Source organism: Neolamprologus brichardi, chromosome 11 (genome assembly GCF_056152115.1).
Source record: "Neolamprologus brichardi isolate AB-2024 chromosome 11, ASM5615211v1, whole genome shotgun sequence".
In the NCBI taxonomy this organism is placed as follows: Eukaryota; Metazoa; Chordata; class Actinopteri; order Cichliformes; family Cichlidae; genus Neolamprologus; species Neolamprologus brichardi.
In genome coordinates, this window is record NC_142114.1 from 14872385 (window position 1) to 14896452 (window position 24068).

The 24068-nt window shown below is 39.5% G+C and overlaps 1 protein-coding gene across 2 annotated transcripts in view; it reads left to right on the forward strand.

Annotated features, from left to right (window-relative positions):
• galnt1 (UDP-N-acetyl-alpha-D-galactosamine:polypeptide N-acetylgalactosaminyltransferase 1) overlaps positions 1-24068 on the forward strand; it is a 53011-nt gene that overhangs the window by 9049 nt on the left and 19894 nt on the right. For both annotated transcript variants that reach the window (XM_006801337.3, XM_087848171.1), the window contains exons 2-4: positions 7171-7283; positions 21516-21655; positions 21751-21919. In XM_006801337.3, the coding sequence (XP_006801400.1) occupies positions 21517-21655; positions 21751-21919 (308 nt within the window). In that variant the 5' untranslated portion in view covers positions 7171-7283; position 21516. The remainder of the gene's footprint in view (positions 1-7170; positions 7284-21515; positions 21656-21750; positions 21920-24068) is intronic.

Genomic DNA, 24068 nt, shown 5'->3' on the forward strand with positions numbered 1-24068 from the left:
GTCACTGTGGCTGCAGCTCCAAGGGTCAGAGAGAGACAGCAGCAGGGATGCTGCCTCTGTACTTGCTGCACATGGGCAAGCCTGAAATATATTTCACAACAGTACAAAGTAAAAGAAGAACCAAGCTGCACTTGAGATCTGATTTGAGTTTTCTTTTTAACATAGCCTCAAGCAAAAATGCCATGGTATTTTTAGTTGTTCAAGCCGTTTTCTGTATATTTACATGATTAAAAGTGTTACTTATGGGCACCTAAATTTCTGTCTATAGATGTCTACAGAGGCATACTGAGATATAAATAGAGATGAAAATTTACATGACTTCTTAATAAGGTTAGATATGAAAGAGGATGACCAGATTAGTCATGCCTGCCGCTCATAGTGGATTTCACCTGAAGTAATTAAGCCAAAGTTATTGCTGCACATTTAGAACCCACAGTGAAACTTATTGGAGGTTATGTAGTGTGACGAGGGGTGTTAGGAGTGAGTGTGTGTGTGTTTGTGTGTGGGTGGAGGGGCTATTGACCTCATGACAGAATTGGTTAAATGAAGTATTGATACTGCTAGCTTTGTTAGGATGTGTGTGTGTGTGTGTGTGTGTGTGTTTATGTGTGTGCGCATCTGCAGAGCTGTATGTGTGTATTCAGATATATTTACCCTGTGATGGATTGTGCATTTTGCAGATGCCAAAAGGCAGTAGTGTGTCATAGATCAAACAACTTGAGCTGGCCCAGTGGTGTTAAATTTGTTTGAGGATTATGAGAACAAATCATGCAAACAGACAGGCAGGTTATGCGCCAATCATAGAGAACGATTAATAGAGAATGTCTTTTCTTGTTAAAAAGTTCATTTTATTTTGTAAAAGGTTTGTTTTTTGCTGCAGCCTGAGGCCATAGATACTGCAACTCACATCTTTACAACACAACATTGTTATCATTTTAGTGACTTTTTCACATCCTTTCAACTCCCCCCCCCCCCCCCCCCAAAAAAAAAAAAAAAAAGCACGTAGTGATAAATCTGTGGACACTGCTATTCTGTGAGCAGATGTCTTGCCCTCCGGTTCTCTCTTCATCTCCTCTGTTCACCTAGTGACCGAAAGCAGAGAGCAGCAACACCTGCACAGAGGCTGTGCACTGTCAGAGGAGGACATTAGAAGGGACAAAATGTCTTTGTTAACTTCCTTTCTGAGATGATTTCTTTCATGCATCTTAACCTCAGACTCTTTAGTTTATGTGTTTTCTAATTTTTGTCAGAAAGTGGTTATAAAAACACGAATGTTCGGATTTCAGTATTCGCTATTCTGGATCCGATTGTATTCATAACAGCCCTACTTCTATGGACCAAACATGCTTTTCCATGCCACCTGTGCTGTTTATATGTATGTATTGTAGAGAAGGGATCTTGTTTATGCCTCCAGAACTGTTTAGTTTTCTGCTGTTTTTGTGCTGATTTGCACTTCCTTATGCTAAGAGTAAGTGGAGCCAACTGCTAAAAGATAAGAACATTTGTGAGTGCAGTTCAGTTGTTCTCAATGCCAAAAACACAGCTGCAATTGGAAGTCTGCTGCTAACATTTCCAAAAATATTTTCATCCAGTACAGTTCTTATAAACACGGCGTAAGCAATCAGTCAACAACATCACCAGTCCAACATCCCTGCTGTTGAATTATTTTCTACGGGGCTGCACAGAGCTTATTTTCAGAAAGAGAGCGAGAGAGAGTGGATAAATGAGAGGCAACTCTCTTAATGCTAGTCATATGGTGGTTGGAAACCAAAATTATTTTGACCGTGTGCAGTCCACTTTTGATCTTGTTGCCTAGGTTGCTTTGAAATGGTTGCTTTGAAGACAGGAACCAGGTCTGCAACCACTTGCATTCAGTTGCTGTCTTCTAAGCAACTTGTGTGACACTGTTAAACTAACGTGGCAACAAGACGGAGTCAGTTTGCTGTCAGTTTGCTATTGAATGGAACTAAGTTGGCAGTTATCTGCAATCTTTTTGTGATAATACAGCAGTTGTAACTGATAAATTGGCAAAAATTGCATTTCAATTGGAAATTCACATTAATTTCGTACATTCTGCCCAAACCAAAATGAAATGAACGCTTACCAGTCTTGCTTTTATATAGGAACAGAACCACAACACAACAAGTTGGCAACTAGTTGAGTCGAGTCTGTTTCAAAGAAATGTGTCTCACAAACTGCACTTATCTAGACAGACTGCCTCACTCTTATTGTGATGTGTTGGCAGTATGTTTGCATTTTTGAAGTAGACACCAAATATTGGCAACCCATCGCCAGTCTGTCTTTGAATGATTGTGATCAGTGAGTGGGGCTGCAATTGGTTTCAGACAGGTTGTCTCTTACTAGGTTGCCTGTATGCTTGCATTGCTTGCACTCCAACAGAAAAAAAGGCAACCACTGAGTCACTAGTCATAAGGAGTTTGCCATCCTATTTTTACTCTAGTGTGACTGAATCATAAGATAGAAATGTGTTCTAAATTTCATAATGTAATTATAAATACTTCTCATTTTTCTTTTCAAGTATTTCCAAAGATATTTTTCCAGAAATTACAATGTATTTGCAGTGAGTGTGGCTAAAAGCTAGCTCATGTGATAGGAAACTGCATTAAATCCACACTTTGACTAAACCACAAAAGCAGTGCATTGCACTGCCATGTGGAATTGCTAGGAAGTCTGTCTTAGATTGGTGAATGTTGCCGGGAGCATTTGTGCACACAGCTGGGGGTGTGCATGCGCTTAAGCTTGATCCTGTTAGCACGGCGGCTGGCTAGAACAAGGGCAGAAGGGAGATATAAACCAAGAACAAATCACAAGCATCCAGATGTTACCAAGATACACAGAGATGGATGGGGAAGTTGATGATAAATCTGGCCTGTCTAATCACTCAGGACACAGAAGAGGGAAGGTAGTGTGTATCTGTGCTGTGTGTATTGTCACTACTGTTAACAGTCTTGTGGCCTGGTGCTTTGTTTCCTGCAATCTCTGCCGTCAGTAAACAGGAAGCAGATCTCTGTCTTTCTGTTACACGCTCTGTCCTTTTCTGTCTGTCCTTTGGTTCCTCTTTCTTCCTCTTCCTACACCCGCCTTCCTCTGCAAGTGCAAGTTGTATATGTGGAAGAAATAGGCATGTAGGTCCCAATGCACGTCATTAGTAAGGTAAGCAAAAGAGGCAAAATGGTGAGCTGTTTCATCCAGGATACGTATGACATGTTCAGGGATGTTGGGCCAGCTGCATCTTACCTATTTTCTCCTCACGCTATTCTTGGCATTCCTGTTTTTCCCTCCTGGGCTTCCCCTGGAAAGATGTCAGAAATGGTGAGCTACGGCTGCAATCACTTGTGATAATGTTGTTGTCATCTTTTGTTGCCTTTCCTCTAGTCCCTATTTAGCATTGATTTGGTTTTTGTGTGTGTATGGTGTGCTTCAGGCCCTGTAAAGCCTTCCTTTCCCACACCACTTGAACCACGAGGTGATTGACAGAGCAAGAGGTCAAAGGGAATGCTGAAAGGATTTGGACGGAAGTTGTAGTTTGTTCAGGATTGGCACAGCACTGTTTGTTGTTGCTAAGACCAAAGATGCCATCTTTAAGCTCCCATTGTTACAGCATATGCTACAAACAGAGTCGCATATCACACGCACGCACACACACACACACACACACACACACACACACACACACACACACATTCTTCATGCTCTTACTAAGCTATCACATAATCATATCACATAGTCTAAAAGAAGAGGCCATTCTTCCTGTCTATGAGTGTCTCCCCTCTACTCTGTGACTTTCTGTGGCAGTCTTTGGAAAGAGGGGAACAGTTAGGTCTAATGCTTAGACATGGCTGGTTGATCACAGTGTGCTCACACTGAGCTTTGGGGGATTGTGAAAGACTGATTTGACTGTCTGTTAGTTTTAGCTGTACCCACACTGCACTCTAAATTGTCCAGAACAAAGGTTGTTCCAGAGCTCCTCAACCTTGTTTGGCTGCAGCTGTCACGCTTTAGCATGCCAGCTTTATCTTGCAAGGTGTCATGTTGGACCTTATGATATTCTCTTTCTGCAAAATGTCTTGCTTACAGAGAGAGAACCTTTTATGCTTGCGTGCAGAAATCTCTTCATTAGTCCGCACATGAGCACCTCCTCACCTCTGCATTTGTTAGTCCGCCTGAGTCACTGGTATTTTGGATTTACGACAGGAATTACGTCGGGTCAAGCTGAATGGAAAGAGGCCTAAGTGGGAGAAGAGACTGTTACACTGAATTAATAACAGAGGGTGTTCTGTAGGGACTGAGATAGAGGCAAGAGTAGGGTGGGATGAAGACACAGCCTTTTGGCTCCTATCCTGCATTCTCTGGTTTGGTTCACAGCTGGAACAAAGAAGAAGGGAGGTGTACAAAACAAAGGAATGGCAAAGACTGCAGAAAATTAGAAATGCACAAACCTTTTGCCTCCTGATACTGATTGTGGTGTCTGTAGTAGGAGATCTGCCTTCACAAAAGCCTACCTTTGGGAGAGGAATTTCTTTTGCCAAATTCACTCATTGACATCCTTCATATATTAGTACTAAAACACCAACTTTCAACTGTACTTTAAATTTTTATGTATTTTTTATGTACATTGTGCAATTTGTTCTTTCTTTCTTTATTTTTTCTTTTCTTTTTTTTTTTTAGCAGGAACTCCAGCAACACTTGAGGGAAGATGAACAACTTATAACAACAACAATAATTGACCAACGCGTCAATTATTAATTGACCTTAGTTAATAAACTTTAAAATTAACTTTAATAATTGACCAACGTGTTTCGGCTTGTGGCCTTCATCAGGGTCATGATGACCCTGATGAAGGCCACAAGCCGAAACCTGTTGGCTATGTGATTTCTTTCATCCTCTCCATGCACCTTGGAAGCAGGTGAAGTTGTGCCAGAAAATTTTTTTTTGCTGCTTTTTTTATTTTATTTTTTACAATGCATCAGCCATAATCAGATACATTTTCCCATATTTTTATGTAAGGCCTTACAGCGATAAAATTAGCTCACTGCAGTAAAACTGGCTCAGTCACATCTGGCTCATGTGCATAGCAGTGTCAGTGCTACAATATATGCAGGCCGTGTTTTGGAGTTATCTCATTTCCGAAGGTAAAAGCTGGTATGATTTTGGTGCAGCAAGAAAAAAATAAATGGCTTTATCCCCAAACATAAATAAAAAAGTTCCTTACTATAAGTAAGGAAAATTTATGTGTTCGGCCTTCACAACCACATCACACCTCTTAGCATGCAACAAAGTGGACACTCACAGCATAGACTTCTCTTTCTGCTCTCTGGATTAGGGTTCTTGTGTTGGTTTACATAATGTCAGATTTCACTGGCACAACTGTGTGTTTGCCAGTGTTTGGACGAGTCCATGCATGCTCACTTTCTCTGCCTCATACTTCTGTCCATATGTAAGCCAAAACAATGTGCCACTATATTTTATGCCTTGTGAACAGTGTGTTTGTGTGTGCTTCATTTCTGAAATGGGGCATGCTTTGGTAGCAGGAGTATCTATTACGAAATCATTTTGTGGTTGTAAAGGTACAAAGTCAAGATTACATTTGTAAAAAACAGTCATTCAAAACTTCACAAACACTGAGGCTTTCTCTCATTTAGATTTTCACATTAGTTTATTATCACGAGCGTTACAAAGGGCACTACTGCCAGACACTTTTCTCACAATATTCATTCTCTCATCATCACTGCTGTGCTTGCTGTCTGCCGTCTTGGGTTTTGTGGTTTTTGTCATCTTTTTTTCCACCCAGACATGTAGCGCTCATAAACTCGCAGAGAATGAGACAGGTAGAAAGCATTCTGACTTTAAAAAGAGCAAGAGGTTTGCACAGACAAAGACAGAGAGCGTTGCTATTTGCACTGCAGTGTTGTGTGGTCATGTGTGAGTGTGTGGTGGGTGTTCTGTAGTTTTATTTTGTCATTGTCAGGGGAATCTGATGAGTATTTTTAGAAGCTCTTGCTTGTCCTGCTTCCAATTTGCAGATGAATTACATTCCACTCAAACTTCGTGGAGGTTCATTTAAATCATGTAAAGAGTGAGAAAAGAAGGGCAGACAGAGAGACGGCTTACGACGTATATGAGAGATAAAGTAAGAGAGAGATGAGGATTGATGACTCACCCAGAAGGAGACAGGCAGACACCTTTGGTGGCCACGGCTCTTCTCATACTGAGGCATACCTGCACTGCAGCACAGCCTCCTCACACTCACTAATGCAGAAGTGTGTGGGCTGGCAGGAAGAGATTTATGGTATGGCTGCTTTTGTAATACAATTCCTCAATATACACATATATACACTGGCTGGCAATATGAGGCCCCAGTGGACCAGAATGATGACTTGGCTTTAAAGTAGGCCAAGGGCCGGATTGAAGGACACGCAGACCCGCATACACACAGGCCCACTCTGAGTCATATTCGCTCTCATCTCTGCTCTCTGTGGACTTTTCAAAAATAGCAGATTAATCCAGTGAAATGAGCAGTTCTGAGAATTCGTCAGTTGTCTATCCCTGCTTCCCTCCACCCCATCATCCCCATCATCCCTCTGTTTTCCCGCTTGCTTTTTTTATCCTGCTGCGAAGCTGGCGGCGTCTTTGGTCATGTTTGACCTTTAGATTTCCGCTGGAAAGAGGAACGATGATTGGTTTATGACATAATAAAAAGAGATGCGGACCTTGGATGCCAATTTTTAATTGACTGAGAATTTTCCAAAGTCCACTATACTGGCACGTTTGACTGAATCATGACTCATTTGCATAATTTGCTGAGTGGGAGCTTGCCTTGTGAGATTGTGTCGCTAACTTTGTAATCTTACAGGAAAGAATAGCACCATTATTGTACATGCAAAGCAAAGAAGTGTGTTTTTGGCTTCCTGTGGTTTTTTTAATAGATCAGAAAATGTCTCCTTTCCCAGGCATTTGAAAAAATACGCTCCCTATGTACGATGCATGAATTTTGAAAACAATAAATAAATGAAGAGCTGTTTTAAAGCATTTCCTTATTCTAGTTTCAAGATTGCATAAGAGTTTCCTCTAGCCAGCATGTTTGGTGTCTTTTAACATCCTTAGCACAATAAATATTTATTCTAAATTTATTTCTCTTTTCTCTTCAAGGAGCATGTATGAGTGACGAGCAAAGGAGGAAGTGGGATCTCTGAAGCTCCGCCCCCTCTACTGGTGGAGCACCCTGCACATCTGACCAGAGACCCCTTAACTCACTTTGAAAGGTACGAATTAAGGAATAGCTACACAAAGTGATGCAACAAAGAACAGTTAACACGACCGTTTTTGTAGATAGGGTTGTTCATATTGAAACCTAAAGGGCTGAGTTTTTTTTTATTGTACTGTGTATTGAACTGGATATATTAAACATATTTACTGGTTCATGCATATGTAACTTTTTCTTTTTTTTTCTTTTACTGACCTCAGCTCCCCTATGGTGACCCTTTCTTTGCTTTAATAAGCCAGTCTATCTTCTGGTTGAAAAATCCAATTTCTTTAACAAGAGAAGTTCAGTGGATAAAATTCAGTCTAAATATAACCTCCTTTTAACATTGCACCCCATATGATCCTGATGTATACTACAAACTAGATTTATTCACCTACGGACAAAATCAAAATGTGTGCTTAAACTATTTTTGAGAAATTACATGTTACATTGTCAAACATAAACCTCAGCACCCCATTAACAGCAAAGTGCCTCTTTTGATTTTGAGTGCTGACCCTTTTGATTGCAAATTAGGCACATTTGCATTCACTTTGAGTCAATTCTGGTGCTCATGTTGCATTTCTGCTGCCTTTGTCAAAGAGGTTAGCTAAGTGAAAGGCTTTCCATTGGAGAGGTGGGTCTGCCTTGTTGTTGCCTGAGTGAAGCGGGCAGCGGGAGCGGTGCATGCAATTCTTTGTAAGCTGCATGGTGGGGTCCCCATTTATTAGCCTCATTCAGCTGTGCAATCATGTAGAAAGCCCAAGTTACAGCAGCTATATTTAATGAAGAATATACATAGCTACACAGATAGATACTTTATTGATCCCACAAGGGAAGCTACATTGTTACCATAGTAGGATAAAAAAAAAAAGTATAGTTTGAAATAAATAAACAAAATAGTTAAAGTGCCACAGGCTCATTGTGAGGGCAAAGTCTTTATATATATACAACAGTGATTAAAAAAAACAAGAAAATAAAAATGAGGTCAAGTTAAAGAAGAGTAAAAAGAAAGAATGAGAAATGAAGACATAACAAGAATAATAGCTAGAGTATTATTACAACTGTAAAATGAATGTAGGAGAGCACTGCTTCATCCGATCTCATATCACTTATTTCTCTCATTTTTTACTATCAGTAACTCATTAATGCGTCATAGAAACAGCTTGTAACAGTTATGTAACTGTCTCGTATTGTCTTCATATTTCAGACTTTGCTATGATCTATTGTTTATGCTCTGTGTGTTGAACCCTTGAACAAATTTATGCCATTGTCACACATTATTATACTAGCACACTATTTGTATACACAAGTTTAAGTATTCTAATTAAAGTGTTGTTAAACAATTGTTGAAAAACAAAAATTAAGGGTCATAGGTACATAAGTAAGGATTGAAATCAGCGATTAGTTTGTAAATTGCTCCTGTTATCAATTTTGTGCCTATAAATGTGTCAAAACTAAAAGAAAGTCCCCAAAATAGTGATGCGTGTCTTTGCAGCACGTTGCTCTCTTTATGGCTATTTACTGTCTGGTGGCTATGTGTGAAAAAGGGTAACGTGCTAAATACAGAGATGAGTCAAATCTGAAAATCCAAAGGCAAAATGTGTCATATTGTGTCAGTGTGGGAAGTTAATGTTAGCAGAAGATTCATTTGCAACACTACATTAGTGTTATTGGCTTCTGTGGTTCCCCTTTCCCCCCTGTTGCTGACATCCAGCAATGCCCTTCTCTAAAATTTACAGAGCTTTATTATATCTGATTTGTTACCGTATTTGAAAAATCCAAACTACCTTTGGCACATAACTCTGTTGGGATGTTTCTTTGATCTTATCAGCTGCTGTAACAGCAACTATAAATCAACTTTTATCAAGCTTTTTCTGTTCCAGAGAAATTCAGTTAATGTGAAGATTGCATTAGAGTTTTCTTAAGGAATTTTAAACGACACTTAAAGCGCTGCTGTGTTTGGTTCTAAAATGGGAGTGAGAAAGTCAGAACACTGATTATCAATAATGCTAAAAATCATAACAATGGCATAACGATGAAAAGAGGGTTGCAAAAGAACCATCAATGCAACATAATGCAAACAATGCAATGCAACAATACAAAGTATGTTTCCTGATTCCTTGTTGTTGTTGTTGTTGTTTACTCTTGTATGTCTGTGTGCTTTATAATACAGATTAGAAATGGTGTAACACAACAGATACTTTAATGCAGTGAGCTATCAGAGCCTAGTTAACCTTTGATTTTTTGTTATTGTGTGTTACTCGGGGGGCAGCTAAACATATGTCTGCACATTGGTTTTTACATTGTGTGTATGTATGAAAATTGACCAGTAGCTCCACAAAAGTCCAAAGAATATGACAAATATATCACATATTATGTGCTGGGGAAATAGACATGCTGACATGGTATAGTCTATTAAGAAGTCATGCTTAATAGACTGCAATGCAGTTCTCTTCCAAGTAGCTTCAGATATAAACTTTAAAGACATTTTCTTTCCTTTTTTTTGCCTAAGGTACTGTAAGACATTTTACAGATGAAAGCAGCCACAAAATTGCAAGGTTGCACTGTAACATAGTCTTAGAAATATTACAATTTTTCGTATAAAAAATCAAAGCATATTGTTAAAGTGGTTAGTAGGCAGAGAAATCCAGCTGTGTTGTCAGAGACTCGTTAATCCCTCCTGCTTGGCATGAGTTATAGTAGGAATAGCAGCAGCTGTAATAGTAGAAAAGAGGGGAGACCAGACACACAAACCCACTGGGCCTAATGGTTCAGACTTTAGGTATTACAGGGTGATTAGGGAGTTTCTGTGTGAGTATGTGTTAACACCAATTAACACACAGCCTGTGATGGTGTTTTAATTGTGTAAACTGTTGTATTATTTGTGCCAGTCAGTGTGATCAAAGCCTCCACTGTGTGTACCTTTGCATTTTTGCGAGGCAAGTGCAAAAAAGTTAATAGTTGTTAAAAGATCATTTACTACATACTAACATCAAACGGACCACCAAGATGATGCAGTCATTTATGTGTTCTTAGGTGTGTTGTGATCAATTTATTTTAATACGTGTACAAAAAAAGCTCCACTCTCTTTCCAACCATCAGGGGAACACCCCTCGTGACAGTAATGTATATTGATTTTGGCCAAAAAGGCCCCAGTGATTGGAGATTGAAGTATTTAATTCCACTTTGCTTGTGAGCCAAGTTTTGCATTGGTAATCAATTTTAGCTGGGACTTTTACGCTGCCATGGGCAGTTCTCTCTGTACTCCTCTTTGTATTTTAAACTGATTTTTAAAACTTTTAACAATGTTTTATGTAAGTAGTAGGGATAAATCCTCTGTGATAATATGGGAAATACATTTTTATGGGATATAAAAAGCATCTATTTTCCTTAGTGAGCACAACAACTTGATAAGAACAGGCATGTCTGACATAGAGAGCTGGATCTCAAACTCTGATTTGGTAAAAAGGAAGCTATTTCAACAAACTCCAACAAAAAAATTGCTTTGCAAAATATACGAGAAAACTGTTCCTGATAAACGTAGAAACTAACTTGTTATATCACTTGGGGCAAAAAGACACCATCATGCAAAACCAGGGTATGAACGTACAGGAGGAGGAGATACTATCAGGTGGTGATGTGCAGGTTGTGTTATACTTAGAATTACAGGGACAACTCCACCACCAGTATTTGACTTATGCTGTGTCACTATGTATAATGCTGTGTCACTACTATTATGCTCTAATGCTGCTTCTGCTTTCACCTTGTGGCGAAAGATTCACACTTTGAATAAGGTAGTTTGTCATCAATGACAGTAGCTCATTGGAAAAGAAGGATGGAAAAGGTTTTATCAGCATTTTATTTGTCCTATATTGTTAGAATTATCATTATTGTAAATTTTCTTTAAATATTGTAATATGATTTTTGAGGCTGTATCACAAACCCCAATAGATAGTTTAGATAGATGCTGCAGGTCCCTCAACTAACAGAATCAGCTGTTTTTCACTGTCATCCACCGATGTGAAGATTCACAAACCAAATTTGGTTTTCAGCTCTGATATTATTTGTTATATTTTAAGAAGAACTGTTCTGTGGTGCCTCTTCCTCGGTTCATAGGCCAGCTTTCTTGTGTCACTGGTTCTCTGTGGCTAGACTGTGTTCGCTTAGTCTGTATTTCATCAGGAACTGTTTATGTTTTGCATTTCAGACAGTTTATGTTACTCTACCAATTTATATTCATGCTTTAGGGACAATTACCAATTGCATTTGGTTTACCTATTGTTCTAGATACACATTTTTTATCACTTTAATAATTTAGTTTACCTTGATTTGTTTTTGGAGGAGATACAAACCCAGCCTCAGGGGGTCACAAGCTAATGCACTCCTAGTGCTGGTCCCAAGCCCAGATAAATGGGAGGGTTGCTCCAGGAAATCTTTGCCAAGTCAAACATGCAGATCCATCCACTGTGACAAACCCATGGGAAATAAGGGAGTATCCAAAAATACTTTCTTTGGTTATTGGAAGGCCATGTTGGTCTGAGGTTGAACAGTGTTGAGGTTTATTTCAGTAATGGTACGTTCTGACTAATACACTTCTGGGGGCTCCCCAAGGTTTAACGACTCACAGGTGTGGTCCCCTGAGAACTACATTTCTTTAGAGTGTTTTCTGCTTGCATTCCCAATGCCAGTAGGACAGTTGAGTTGGAAATGAGACATGCAACTGAAACCAATATAACTCAGCATTAAAAATGACTTCTTTCTTTGTGTGTTAAGTTTACAAGTAGCTGTTAGCTGTAGACAGAGGCTTCCTCCCTGTACTACTTACAAAACCCAGCTAATAGATCATTTGTGCCTGCAGCTTATGTTGATCCGTGACCAAGGATTGTGTCCAAAAAATATTGCCAGATTTAATTTGCTTTGATTTTCATGTTGATGCCCCACGTAGTTTGGAGGAAGTGCTAAAGGTTTTTATGTCTTTAGAATTGTAAAAAAGGTTCCTTTGGTCCTTGTGCATTGTGACTTCAGGTGTTCTTTTTTCAGTGTTGCTAATCAGTGGGTATTACCTGGGATGTTTATTATGGACCTGCAGATTTTTGCATGCAGGACTCTGATGGGTAGCTGACATCTAGTGATCTCTTAACAGCTGATGGTCCGCCCAAGACAGGTTTGACTTAACTTGGGAGATAGCTGACGTTTCTGATTTTCTCCTAAATGCCAAAAATGCTTTTTGTTTCAGTGCATTCACTGCCAGATGATAGTTTACCAAAGCAGTGTTTTTAAACGCCAGGTGCTGACTGCATTGGGTATTTCCTAATTTGAATTTCTATTTGTTTTCCTGAGATTTGGGCTTTTTTGTTAGCTCATGATTTTAAATTCATTGTCGTTGACTGTCAATACTGCTGCTGGAGGCTGAAGTGCTGTTTTTGTCCCTGCTTTTTTTTTCTTCTTTCATTTTTTCCCCTTCATTAGCCTCTTCCAATTTTTATTCTGCTTTTATTACTGATATGAGCCCAGTTTGCTCAGGACTGGTATTACCAGCATAACTTGTCCGATTTAGAAATTACCCTCGCACATCTGTGTGGGAGGGACACCTCGCACAGGAAAAGCAAGGTCTGTGCTTAGCTTGAAATAACTAACATGCCCAAAGGGGAATTCACACGCTACCCAGCAGTATGTGAAATGGTTCAAGTCAGCCCCACCTTTACCTGCAGGAACATTAACATGAACCTGTTCATGCATCAATAACTAAAATCTAGTTGCCATCCAAAAACAAAGTAAACATTAGAGTGAAATGGGTTATTCTCCACAGCAGTTGCTTTTATTTCTGGTGCTTTAAAACATTAATAATACTTAAACTTGTGAATCTAATTTTATATTTTGAATGCAGGCCTTTGACATTAAGCTTGAATAATGATATGAGTCCTCAGGCTTATATGTGGGCTATTTTTTGACAAATATTGATTGAAATCTGTCTGGCCCCTCGGTGAAGAGTGAGCTATTTATAGGTTGCCACATAAAACTGTTGAGACTGTTGAAAGATACTATCATATATATCAGCCATTCCATCATACATGAGAGGTTTCATCTTGACCTTTATGTGAATGACTTTCCATGCTGTGTTTAAAGAAGCAGAAAAGAAGTCTTGATAAAATACCAAACACACACAAAAAAGATTTTCTTTGACATTAGAAATTATGGATTAGGATTCTTGACAACCTCTGCATTCCTCATGTACTGATGGTCATTCGAATAAGACTTTACGTTGACTTAATTGTTTTCAAACGTCTACCTGCTGTGCTTATTTAGAGAATGTTTTAATTTAAACCCTCTAGCAAAATGGAATCGAAAGCCTTTCTAAAAAATCAATAAAGCATGCGAAGATTTTACCATTGTTTTGTGGCGTATGTGCTGATTAATTAGAGTGTGTAGAGTGTAAATGTGGCCAGTAATACCGTGATTTGGTAAAAAGCCAATTTGGGTTTGCTCAGGGGAATGTTTTCAATAAATAAGGTCAGGAACCAGGCATTGATAATACTGGGGGGTTGACTCTGCTTACACAAGTGGCTTAGTAGTACGTGCGGTCTGATATTTCTCAGCTCTGTAGTGGGGATAAAAAAGCCCCAGGCTCCACATCTCAGGAAAACAACCAGACTATAGAACTGACGGGAAAATGAAACTAAACAACTGAAGCAGGGCCTGTTTCAGCTGAGCGCTGCTGTGTTTAAGAACGTCTGCTGGCTTGATTTAGTTGTTGTTGTTGTTGTGAGTGTTGTGAAATTGGAAATGTTGTGTCTGAGATGACATCAGCTGATGTTGGGCACTCCTTTTCTGTGCTCAGGTTAATCTTAATTATTAGATGGTATGTGGAAATCATGAAATGTTCTCTAAGTGGCACCTTTTTCTTTTAGTGAGGTGACTTTCATGCTGAAATGCCGCGACAACCATCACTGCAAAGAGAATAGCACCATTTTGATTTTGGTGTATTGATTTCTTTTAGATCGTTACTAATATCAGTATTTAGGCCAAAGCAAGGCCATTATCAATATTGCTGTTCAACCATACGTTATTTATAATCTGTGACATCAACAAGGCATTTTCACCCAGAGAACTGCTGCTCACTCAATCTTTTCTTGTTTTCAGACCATTCTTTGTAAACCCCACATGGTTTAGTGGGAAAATCCCAATAGATTACTGTTAAAGCAGGTATACCTAATGAAATGGCCGGTGAGTGTATATAAATAATAATAATTATTATTATTTTAAGCCCCTTTCAAAACAAAGGTCACACATGAGTAAAAAAATAATAATAATAACAAAACAATGGACAATAATGTCCACCAAGTTAAAATCATTAAGGATTCATGTGGCATGTGGAAGACAATCAGAGTGAGTAAGCCAGTTTGTGGAGGTGCTTTAAAAAGTATAAGAGTTTTTCTAAATAAACACCTAACACTGATCATTGAGACCCATTCAAATTTTAAATATATTAGTCTGAATGAAAAAAAAAATTCAAAACTGAGAAAAAATGTAGAACATAAATCGGTAATCAATCCCAGAGCCTCGCTCATAACCTATTAATAACGCAGTCCTGTCCACCTGCAGAGCAGCTGCCCGACTCCTGACATGCTACATTAATAGAAAGTTGAACCTGTTTTAGTGCCTTAGAGTTTGTAGCTTTTAGTTCAGAAACTAGTTTAGCTAACTTTGCATGTATTTTCCGCTGGAGCAGAGAACATCTACGCAGCAAACAGGATTGAGTTGACCTCCTCTGCCCCTTTCTGACACTGTTTCCATCTCCCTTATCTATTTCCACTGATGCAGCTAAGAGCATGTCGTGATTGGACTGGGAAAATGATATTTTGACTCATGGGGGATTTTTAAGTGATGATTGATTTCTTCGAGCTCTACAGGCTTGCACTAATATTAACTAAAACACTGTCACCAATGAATCTTGTGGTTAATTAATTATAGATTGCAGCCTAAACAAATTCTTTGTGTGTGTGTGTGTGTGTGCGTGTGTTTTCTGGGTTGTTCATTAAAGTGTCTTGGATTTTGCATTAGTCTGAATTGTCTTCATTTCATACAATGACTGTAACTCATGGTGAAGACAGCAATATGCCATAGAGGTACAGTGCTCGGTATGTTTTTTAAGTCCACTGTCAGATGGGCAGGGCGTGTATTTTCTCTCCCTTTCTTTTGTTAACTGATGGCAGGTCTCTTTCACTCTCTCTCAGTCGTGTCCCAGTACTTGGGGTTTTTTATTTCCTCGACGGGACCAGTCTATATTCTGCAGTCAAGGTTATGATCTGGATATTAAGCGAGCCCAGCTGATTTGCCTCAGGCGACTGTGTACTCCTTAGAGAAGCATGAAGACGGGGCTTCAGGCCACCGTGTTCTGTTTCTATTTCCCTCCCCTAATGTTAGCCCGAGCCTTGTTCTGCTCCAATTGAGATGCATTACGACTGTTCAGAAAATCAGCGCTCCCATCAGCGTTGTCTTGGAAACTGTTGAGCTTATCAAGCCTATATGACCCAAGGACAACTCGTACACCTGAATAACACCGTCTCTGGTTTTCTTCTTAAGGAAGCTTCAAAAAGGCAGCATGTTTTTAGACACTTTTAGAAACAAAATACACCTGGTTGTATATTATGATTTTTAAAAAACAAAACAAAACTGCTATACAGAGGGCCCACGTTTGTAGTTTAACATATTTAGCAGGACAAACTTTGTGTTTATCAGTAACACTCATCATCTCTTTCATTTGCCCTCAGTCACGTACAGTATTATCTCCCTCCCTTCCTCTGAATATTCTTTTATACATATAAACATGAAATCCCTAGAAGGGAGGATCCTCGCTCGTAGTCATAAATTCTAAAGCGAGTGAAGCGCTGGATCCTCTTGCTGAGTTTTTCCAAATGGTTGTGAGAAATAGTGGTTGTGCAATCTCTAAAGAGGGATTAAGCCTGTGGAGAAAAGGAGAGGAGGGGGAGATGAAGAGAGACACAGAGAAGGATGTGAAGGAGGAAATTGTGTTTTTGTAGGGAAGTAGTGATGGCAACCGCTATTGAAAGGAGAAAACATCACTAAGAGAGAAACGGGAGGGAGTGGGGGTGGGGCGGCTGGGAACGAGAGTGCATGATGACCAGGATGGAGGTTTAAAAGAAAGATGGAGGAAGCTAATGGATTAATAAGAACGATGGAGAGTTGTGTGTCTGTTTAACATCATATGAAACCAGGCTGTTTAAAAGAGACTTCAAAGAGACTAGCACCCAACATAAACTAAACTGACAGACACTCACACAGAGAGGCAGAGCCCAGAGCACCAGGGAGACCGGAGGTGTCCTCTGCCATGCCTGATTAGAAATACAGTGAGTGGAGAGGCATGGCTGAGAGACAGCAGTAAGCAGGAGTGTGTGCGTGCACGTGCTTTTATTTAATGTATCTGTTGCTTGAAGCACTGCGGTCTACATTCGCTGTGATCAAATGGCATCTCCGGAAAGAAGCTGACATCCATCTGACAGCATTTTGACATGATGCTGTGAACAGGAATATGTAAGTTTTTCTGTGATGGAAGGCTCCGATGTTGGTGTCTGTATTCATATAAGAGCTCTGCTTTGTATGTGTTTCGCCAGAAACGGTGAAGAGAGAAATATATCCAAGATTCTGCTACATTGTGTGGTTTTGTGTTGTTGTTTCATAAAGGTCGAGCAAGGCCGACGCAGTCTAGCAGCTGTCAGTGAAACAGAAAGGACAGAGAATGCAGAGCGAGTACTGAAATTCAGGCTTCCTGCTAGTCCTGGAATTTGAACAGTTTTGAGAGGATGGAAAAAAGTGAGATAAACAGTCTGGTAAATTCCTTCAGGATATCCGGGGGAATCTGAATTTTCCAAATCGTTATTTTCCAGGAATCTACTACGAACGATTTTATAACTGGCATGTTTCCTTTTATGATGGTTTTCAGTCCAAATTGTGACAAAAGACCAAGCTGGGTTTGAGTTTAAAGTGCATTACAGATGTGGTCGGGTCCTGCACTGTGGCTTACAGGAAAAAACAACAGAAGATAACATCAATGGTAAAGCAAATGTGAGAGCTATAAAGAGATACAAAATTACCATGCTATAGGATGTGTTATTGTAAGTGCACTCAGCTTTTTCACCAATATCGCTGCACAAACCTCTAGCACCTCTGCTGTGAACCATAACTAATGTTAGTAATGTGAACATACTGCACAGTTCAACACTCAGTACGGTAGCAGCTTTACAGAACGCAGCAACCCCTGTAGCTCTCCTTCAGTCACGCATGAGTGCAGACTGCCAGATGCCACAATGATCACCTATTAAACATTAGTTTCTTGTATAACTGTATATAAAGATGTTAGGGACAATAGCAAGACTGTATTTAAAAGATAGACCTGGAGATGATTTTGAAGTCTTGGTTTTGGCATTTTGCCGGTTGTGTCTTTGGCTTTTTGGAGCCAGTTAAAAGAGAATGTAATGAATGATTATGTTATTATGGTAACTAATGCTAGAAAGGTTTTTTGCGTCCACACTCACATATGTGTGCTAATTAGTTTTAACTTACTATAATACAAAAAATCTGTGCAAACAAATTTGCCACACAGATGCATTGTAGGCCCCTTGACGAGCTTTATCCATATCATCATGGTGTCATTATGTGTCCTAGCAACCACTAGGCTAAAGAGGCCCATTTTTAGCATGCAGACCTTATCTAAGCGACCATCTAAAGTATATCAGTCTGCAGAGAGCATGAACAGGTCAAACTGTACAGTAGTGTGAGTAAAACAAAACTAAAAGATTCTCACACTCTAAATGGTTCTATTTCCCGCTGTCAGAGAAGTGCGGTAAATTTGCTTTAACACCACAAACATGATCTAGAAGTCCAGTTCTATGACTCGATTAGCTGCAGTCGATTAGCCTGTCAGTAGCCACCAGTAACTAAAGGCAGCCACTGCATTAATTATGACTTAATTAGACCCTAATGGAACATAATTTGTTGGTTATGTAAAGATTCGCTTCCTGTACACATGCTGCCTTTTCAATGAAAAGTAATGGAGACCAAACATTTTCTTTGTACCAGATTGTAAATATGTTTATTCCTGGTATAGCTCTGGAGGTTTTAACATCCAAAGAGCTTCACTTCCTGGTTTGAGTATTTTTTTTTTCATCCCAGGTCAGGAAGTTCCCATTTGATGACAATTAAACAGTTTTTATTTGTTATATTACCGGTAATATTTTTCTATCATTCATACAGAAATACGACATTTAAATTTTTATTCACATTCACATTTTTTCTGCTGTTTAGTGGCAACATTTAAAACACAGTTATTTTTCTACGTCTTAAAGTAGTCCTTCACAAATATGATAGATTAAACAGTAATGATATGCACAAAACGTATTTGTCTGAAGTGTGTTTTATGTATAAATATCTATGATTTACACATCTATGTTAAGCTCTACGTTACTAGCTTACAATATCCCACTTACTATATCCTCACAAGAGTTTCCCTGAACTTGCTTTTCCCCTACAGATATTAAAAACAGATGTTTAATGTTTATTTTAAAACGTTTTTATTTCTTATTTTAAAAATTCTTGTAATTAATATTTCTTTTGTGTGTCTGATGTTATCTAACAGAGCTGCAGAAGTGATGGTCAGGAAATGTTGCTAAAGGCTGATATGAGGTGGTTTGCAATAAGTGCTTTGTTTTCTTTTATACCTTACTCAAACTGAAACTGGTCGAGTGGCTAAGTGGGAACGTATAAACTGATGTAACATGTTACATTTTAACCTTGTCAAAAGTTGTGGTGCAGCAGTTCAATAGATTTTATTGAATTCTTTTTCTCTCCCCAGGGGGTGAGAGATCACAGTTAAGCGTGTATGTGCTGGTGGGTGGATGCCCTGCACCAATTTATTTTTCTTTTGTGTGTGAACCTGAGAGATAAAATCTTGCAAAGTTACAAAATGCTGTGAAGTACAAGACAAGCTGACAAGACCTTTTTAAATTTACGCCTCCAAGTTGAGTCAGCTTTTAATCCGAGAACAGTAATTTGCCCAACTCTGCTGGAGAGTACATTAGTGATGATTATTGATAAGATTTCATCAATACCAGTGTCATTATTGATTCTGCTAATAGGCCTTATTCTTTATCTATTTGCTTATTGATTCTTGATCAATTTTCTGTGTGAGGAAAAGGCTCACAGATGTTTTATTATTTGAAACAGAAGCAGGATAAAAACGGCTTTCATGTGTGCACTGCTCTGAGTCTGATGCCATAATTTCTTACTCTGCAGCTGCATCTGATAGATTAGATATTCTAGTTCTCGAATCCCATCCCTGGACTACATATATGCACATCATATACGGACATTACAGCTCTAACCTGAACACTAAAACTACTTGACTCACAGGAACAGAAGTCTGAGGAAAGACAAACAGTTAAATCTTCCCTCTTGTTTTCTGCTGTACACGGCACTTTGTGCTTCCAGAATCCTATCAGGTGGAATTTAGAAACGCTGTTCTGCAGTTCTCTTATTTCCCTGGCTGCTAAGCAAACCTAAACTAAGCTAAGCTAAGCTAGCTGTGCACAAACACCGTTTTTTTTCTCCCGGGGGCACGAGAGAAATCACCGTGGCCAAATTAATTTTCTCCCTTCTGCTTGTGCTGCTGCAACCTGAGGGATCATTGAGGCAGAGAATCAGCCAAAGAGAGGGGAGATGGTGCTGAAGGAGAGAAGGAAAGGGGAGCAGTGGAATTTTAATGTGGCTGTGTCTTGTCTCTTGCTGCCTGCCAACGAAAAGCAATTACTATCATAGCTCCCCTCTCTGCTGTGTGTGTGTGTTTGTGTGTGTGTGTTTGTGCTTACCTTTGAGTGGGTGTCTGACTGCACTTTAGCACACAGGGATTTGGTATGTTAAATGTACAAAGGGTAGATTGGCTCATATCCTGCAGGGTATTTGGGAATACTGATATACTAGATGGTTGTTGTGTAGAACTGGACAGTAGTTAGAGTGTTGTTTAGATATCGTAAAACATTGGTTTTTAAACTTTTTGTGCCCAAAGGGCAAGACCGATTTTCAAGTCACACCTGTATAACAGCCTCTGAGTGTCATCTGAGATGTCATCAGTTCTTCTTGTGATTGCTTTTTTTTTTACACCACCTGGACCTACCATACAACACCTGTAATATTCTAAAAGAATGTGTCACAAGGTCCTCTGGAATGCAACTTGCCTCCAACACCTTATCAGACACGTTCCTGCAATCCAACAAACAGTTTAGCTTCCTTTGGTTCAAATCCAGCTCTCTTTTTGAAGCGTGCCAAGCGACTCTCAAAAGGGATATTTGGTTTCCAAGTGCCTCCTTAACTTGCTTGGCATGTCAACCTTAGCCATCTTCTTCTAACAGATGACGCACGCAGGCCAGAGGGCAGGGGGTTGACACAATGAAGCTATAAGATGGCCAGCTTACAGGACACCATCTACATGCAGTTTTCATTTTTCCCTTTTGTTTAGCTGTGGGGTCCTTGGCATTGGTTAGTTGTGGCTAGCTTGCCATAAAAATAAATCCCCCCCCCCCCCCCCCCCTTGCTGTCAGTCCTGACTCAATCATAGGTTTTATTTGTGTCAAATATTTGTAATATGCACCATCTAGAAACTGTACAAACAGACTTTTCTGGGATTTTGTTTTTTAGTTTATTTTTTAGTGGATAGAATTTGTCAACACACAGGAAATTAAAAATTTGTTTGTCTTTGTGCAGTTGTGTAATGCAATATTTATGTATGGTTGTCACAAAATCCCAAGGAACACTTGGACGTAGTACACTGATGTTCTTTGGCAGCCCCATTCTGGAACCACTGCCTTTAAAAAAAACAAAATCTACTCTATAAACAATTATAAACATTCATTGTTCTTAGTTAACCACCCTTATAGATTTATTGCTTTGTTTCTCCAGTAAGACAGGAGTCCGTCATTTTGAGAATCTCACTGAGTGTAGAGATGACCACTTAGAGGGGCCCTGATATAAAGCTTGACAGATAGGAGACAGGAGTCAGGCAGACTGATGGACAGGTAGAAGTGTTTCCAGCACTCTGAGGCTCAGAGCTGTAGGAAGGCCAAACGCTGAGTGGACTGAGTAGAAAGGTGGGAAAGATATGAGAAGAGTTGCCTCCTCTACCATGCTTTCAAAGAAACCCTCTGATGGTAACTACCTCCCTCTTCTCACTCTACATTTTCAGGATGCGGAGGTTCGCCTACTGTAAGGTGGTTTTGGCCACTTCTCTGGTCTGGGTGATGCTGGACATGTTCATTCTGCTCTACTTCAGCGAGTGCAACAAGTGTGATGATAAGAAGCCGAGAGGACTGCCCGGGAGAGACGGTGAGGGTGTATCACCACACAAACCCATACACAGACACATTTTTATGGCACTGTCAAGCATCAAGTTTGAAAAGCTGAATATGTATCCTCTGTAGACACCATGTCCAGACCGCGAGATGGGCCTGGTGAAGGAGGGAAACCTGTGGTGATCCCTAAAGAGCAGCAGGAGAAAATGAAGGAAATGTTTAAGATCAACCAGTTCAACCTCATGGCCTCGGAGATGATTGCTCTCAATCGTTCGCTGCCTGACGTCCGCCTAGAAGGGTGAGCTGCCTCTCCCAGCAACAAATCCTGTGTTTTGTCATGATAATAACAATAATACATCTTTTATTAGTGTTATTATTTTTAAATGGCATCACCTATACAGTATAGCAAAATTAGAAAAACTTTAGATAGGAGATTTAAAGAAATGTCTAGTAAAAATGTCATATCTTAAAATGGGATAACATGCAAAAATAAATGTAGGTTAGAAGCACCTCTGAGTATTTGTTAGGAAGTTATTAAACTTTGATACTCGGAGAGCAGAGAGGGTGTGGTGCCCTCAAAGATCTCGAGGGAATTTGAACTTCCTGAAAAACAGTCAGGAGTTCCTAATTCGGTATTCATATTGTATGAAGCATGGCCTAAATATCCTCTTTGTGTTATGTTGTGTAGTAAGTATAAACATAAATCATTATATGTTAATATTAATAACAGGAAATTATACATGTCAAATCTATCCAGTGTCACCAACACTGACAGCAGAATGTTTTCCAAAGATGTAATGTTTGTGTTTTGTTTGGGGTTTTTTTGTGGTGTTCACAAAGCTTCCCACAATTCATATTATTATTATTTTTCCAGTTTCAACCAGCTTCTGTTTTTCCTTTTTGAAAATCATTTGAGAATGGTTTTCATGGAGAAAAACATTTAAAAGACAAATGTTTTTGGAGAGCTTTTACACTGTGTTAAAACAAACTCTGCTGAGCACCATTTGTGTTGGTTTCAAAACTGCCAGTTGAGCTCTGGTGAGAATCAGTGTGCAGGATTTCATGACAGTAGATACGGTCATGTGAAACGGGAAGTTTACACAGGGCTCTGTGATTAAATGGCTTATGGGACCACCTTTAGTTGTAGTAACTGGAAGTAATCAGTTTTTCTATGACTGTATATGTTTCTCACATCAGTGATGAAGAATTATTGCCCACAATGTTGCTTCAGTTCATTGATGTTTGTGAGGGTTTTTTCACAGCTGTCTTAAGGCCCCACCACTGCATTTCAGTCAGGTTGAGGTCTGGACTCTGACTGGATCATTTCAGCACCTTGATCCTTTTTTTAATGCTGCTCTATTGTAGATTTGTTCATCATTGTCCTTTAGTCTGACCCAATTTGGGACAAGCTTTATCTATCACACAGATGTCCTCACATTTAACTCTAGGTTACTCAATGACTGCAAGGTGCCCAGGTCGGTTAAAGCAAAACAAGCCCAGCTGTGCTAATAGTTGCTGATGTGCTCTGTTTGGTTTTCAACAACATAACGTGACCATTATGGTCAAACATCTCCTCATTTGGTTTGCCTGTTGAAAAGATATTGTTCCAAAACAATTGTGTGGGCGTTTTCCCTCAGATGCAACTTTGCAAAATTAAGCCATGCTGCAATGTTCCCTTTAAAGAGAAGCAGCTTTCTCCTGGGAATTTTGCCCAAAAAGCCATACTTATTTAGTCTTTTAGTAATCGTGCTGTCATGAACTTTAACATGCAGTATGCTAACTGAGGCCTGAAGAGTCTGAGATGAAACTCTTGGGTTTTTGCCAGTTTCTCTGAGCACTGGCACAGTTTGACCTTGGGGTGAATTGGCTGGGACATCCAGTCCTGGGAACATTGTACATACCTGAATGCTCCAGACCAGCAACTCGAGGTGCTCACACTTGCTGATGATCAGTTAATCAAGTGCACCTATCTGCTATTTACACTCTTAATTCCTATGGAAGCAGTGAGGGTGTACCTAGTTCTTCACAGGATTGCATGTGAATACCTGTGAAAATGTTCTTTTTGTGACTGCATGTGGTTTTAGAGCGATTCATTCATTCAAGGCTGCTGTTAAATCCAGCTGATGATAAAGTGCTACCAGAACAGTTTTCATTAGCACATCAGCACAGGGATTTTTGTCTGATTGCTCACAGTCACAAAGAAGTAAAGCAGGGCCGTGCTTGTGTTTATTATATGTGTTGTAAAACTGCTTGACGTAGCCAACCCAACAGTAATTGTGTCTTAATATTGCAATCAGTGAATGAAAGCACCATTCTGAGCACCTTTATTCTGCAAGGTTTCTGTAAACTCATGAATGAACATGTGGTGACTGTGGGCAGTCATATTTACACAATTGCTGCCCATAAATAAATCCTAAACCCTGTCACAACAGCTAAAGCATCATTTT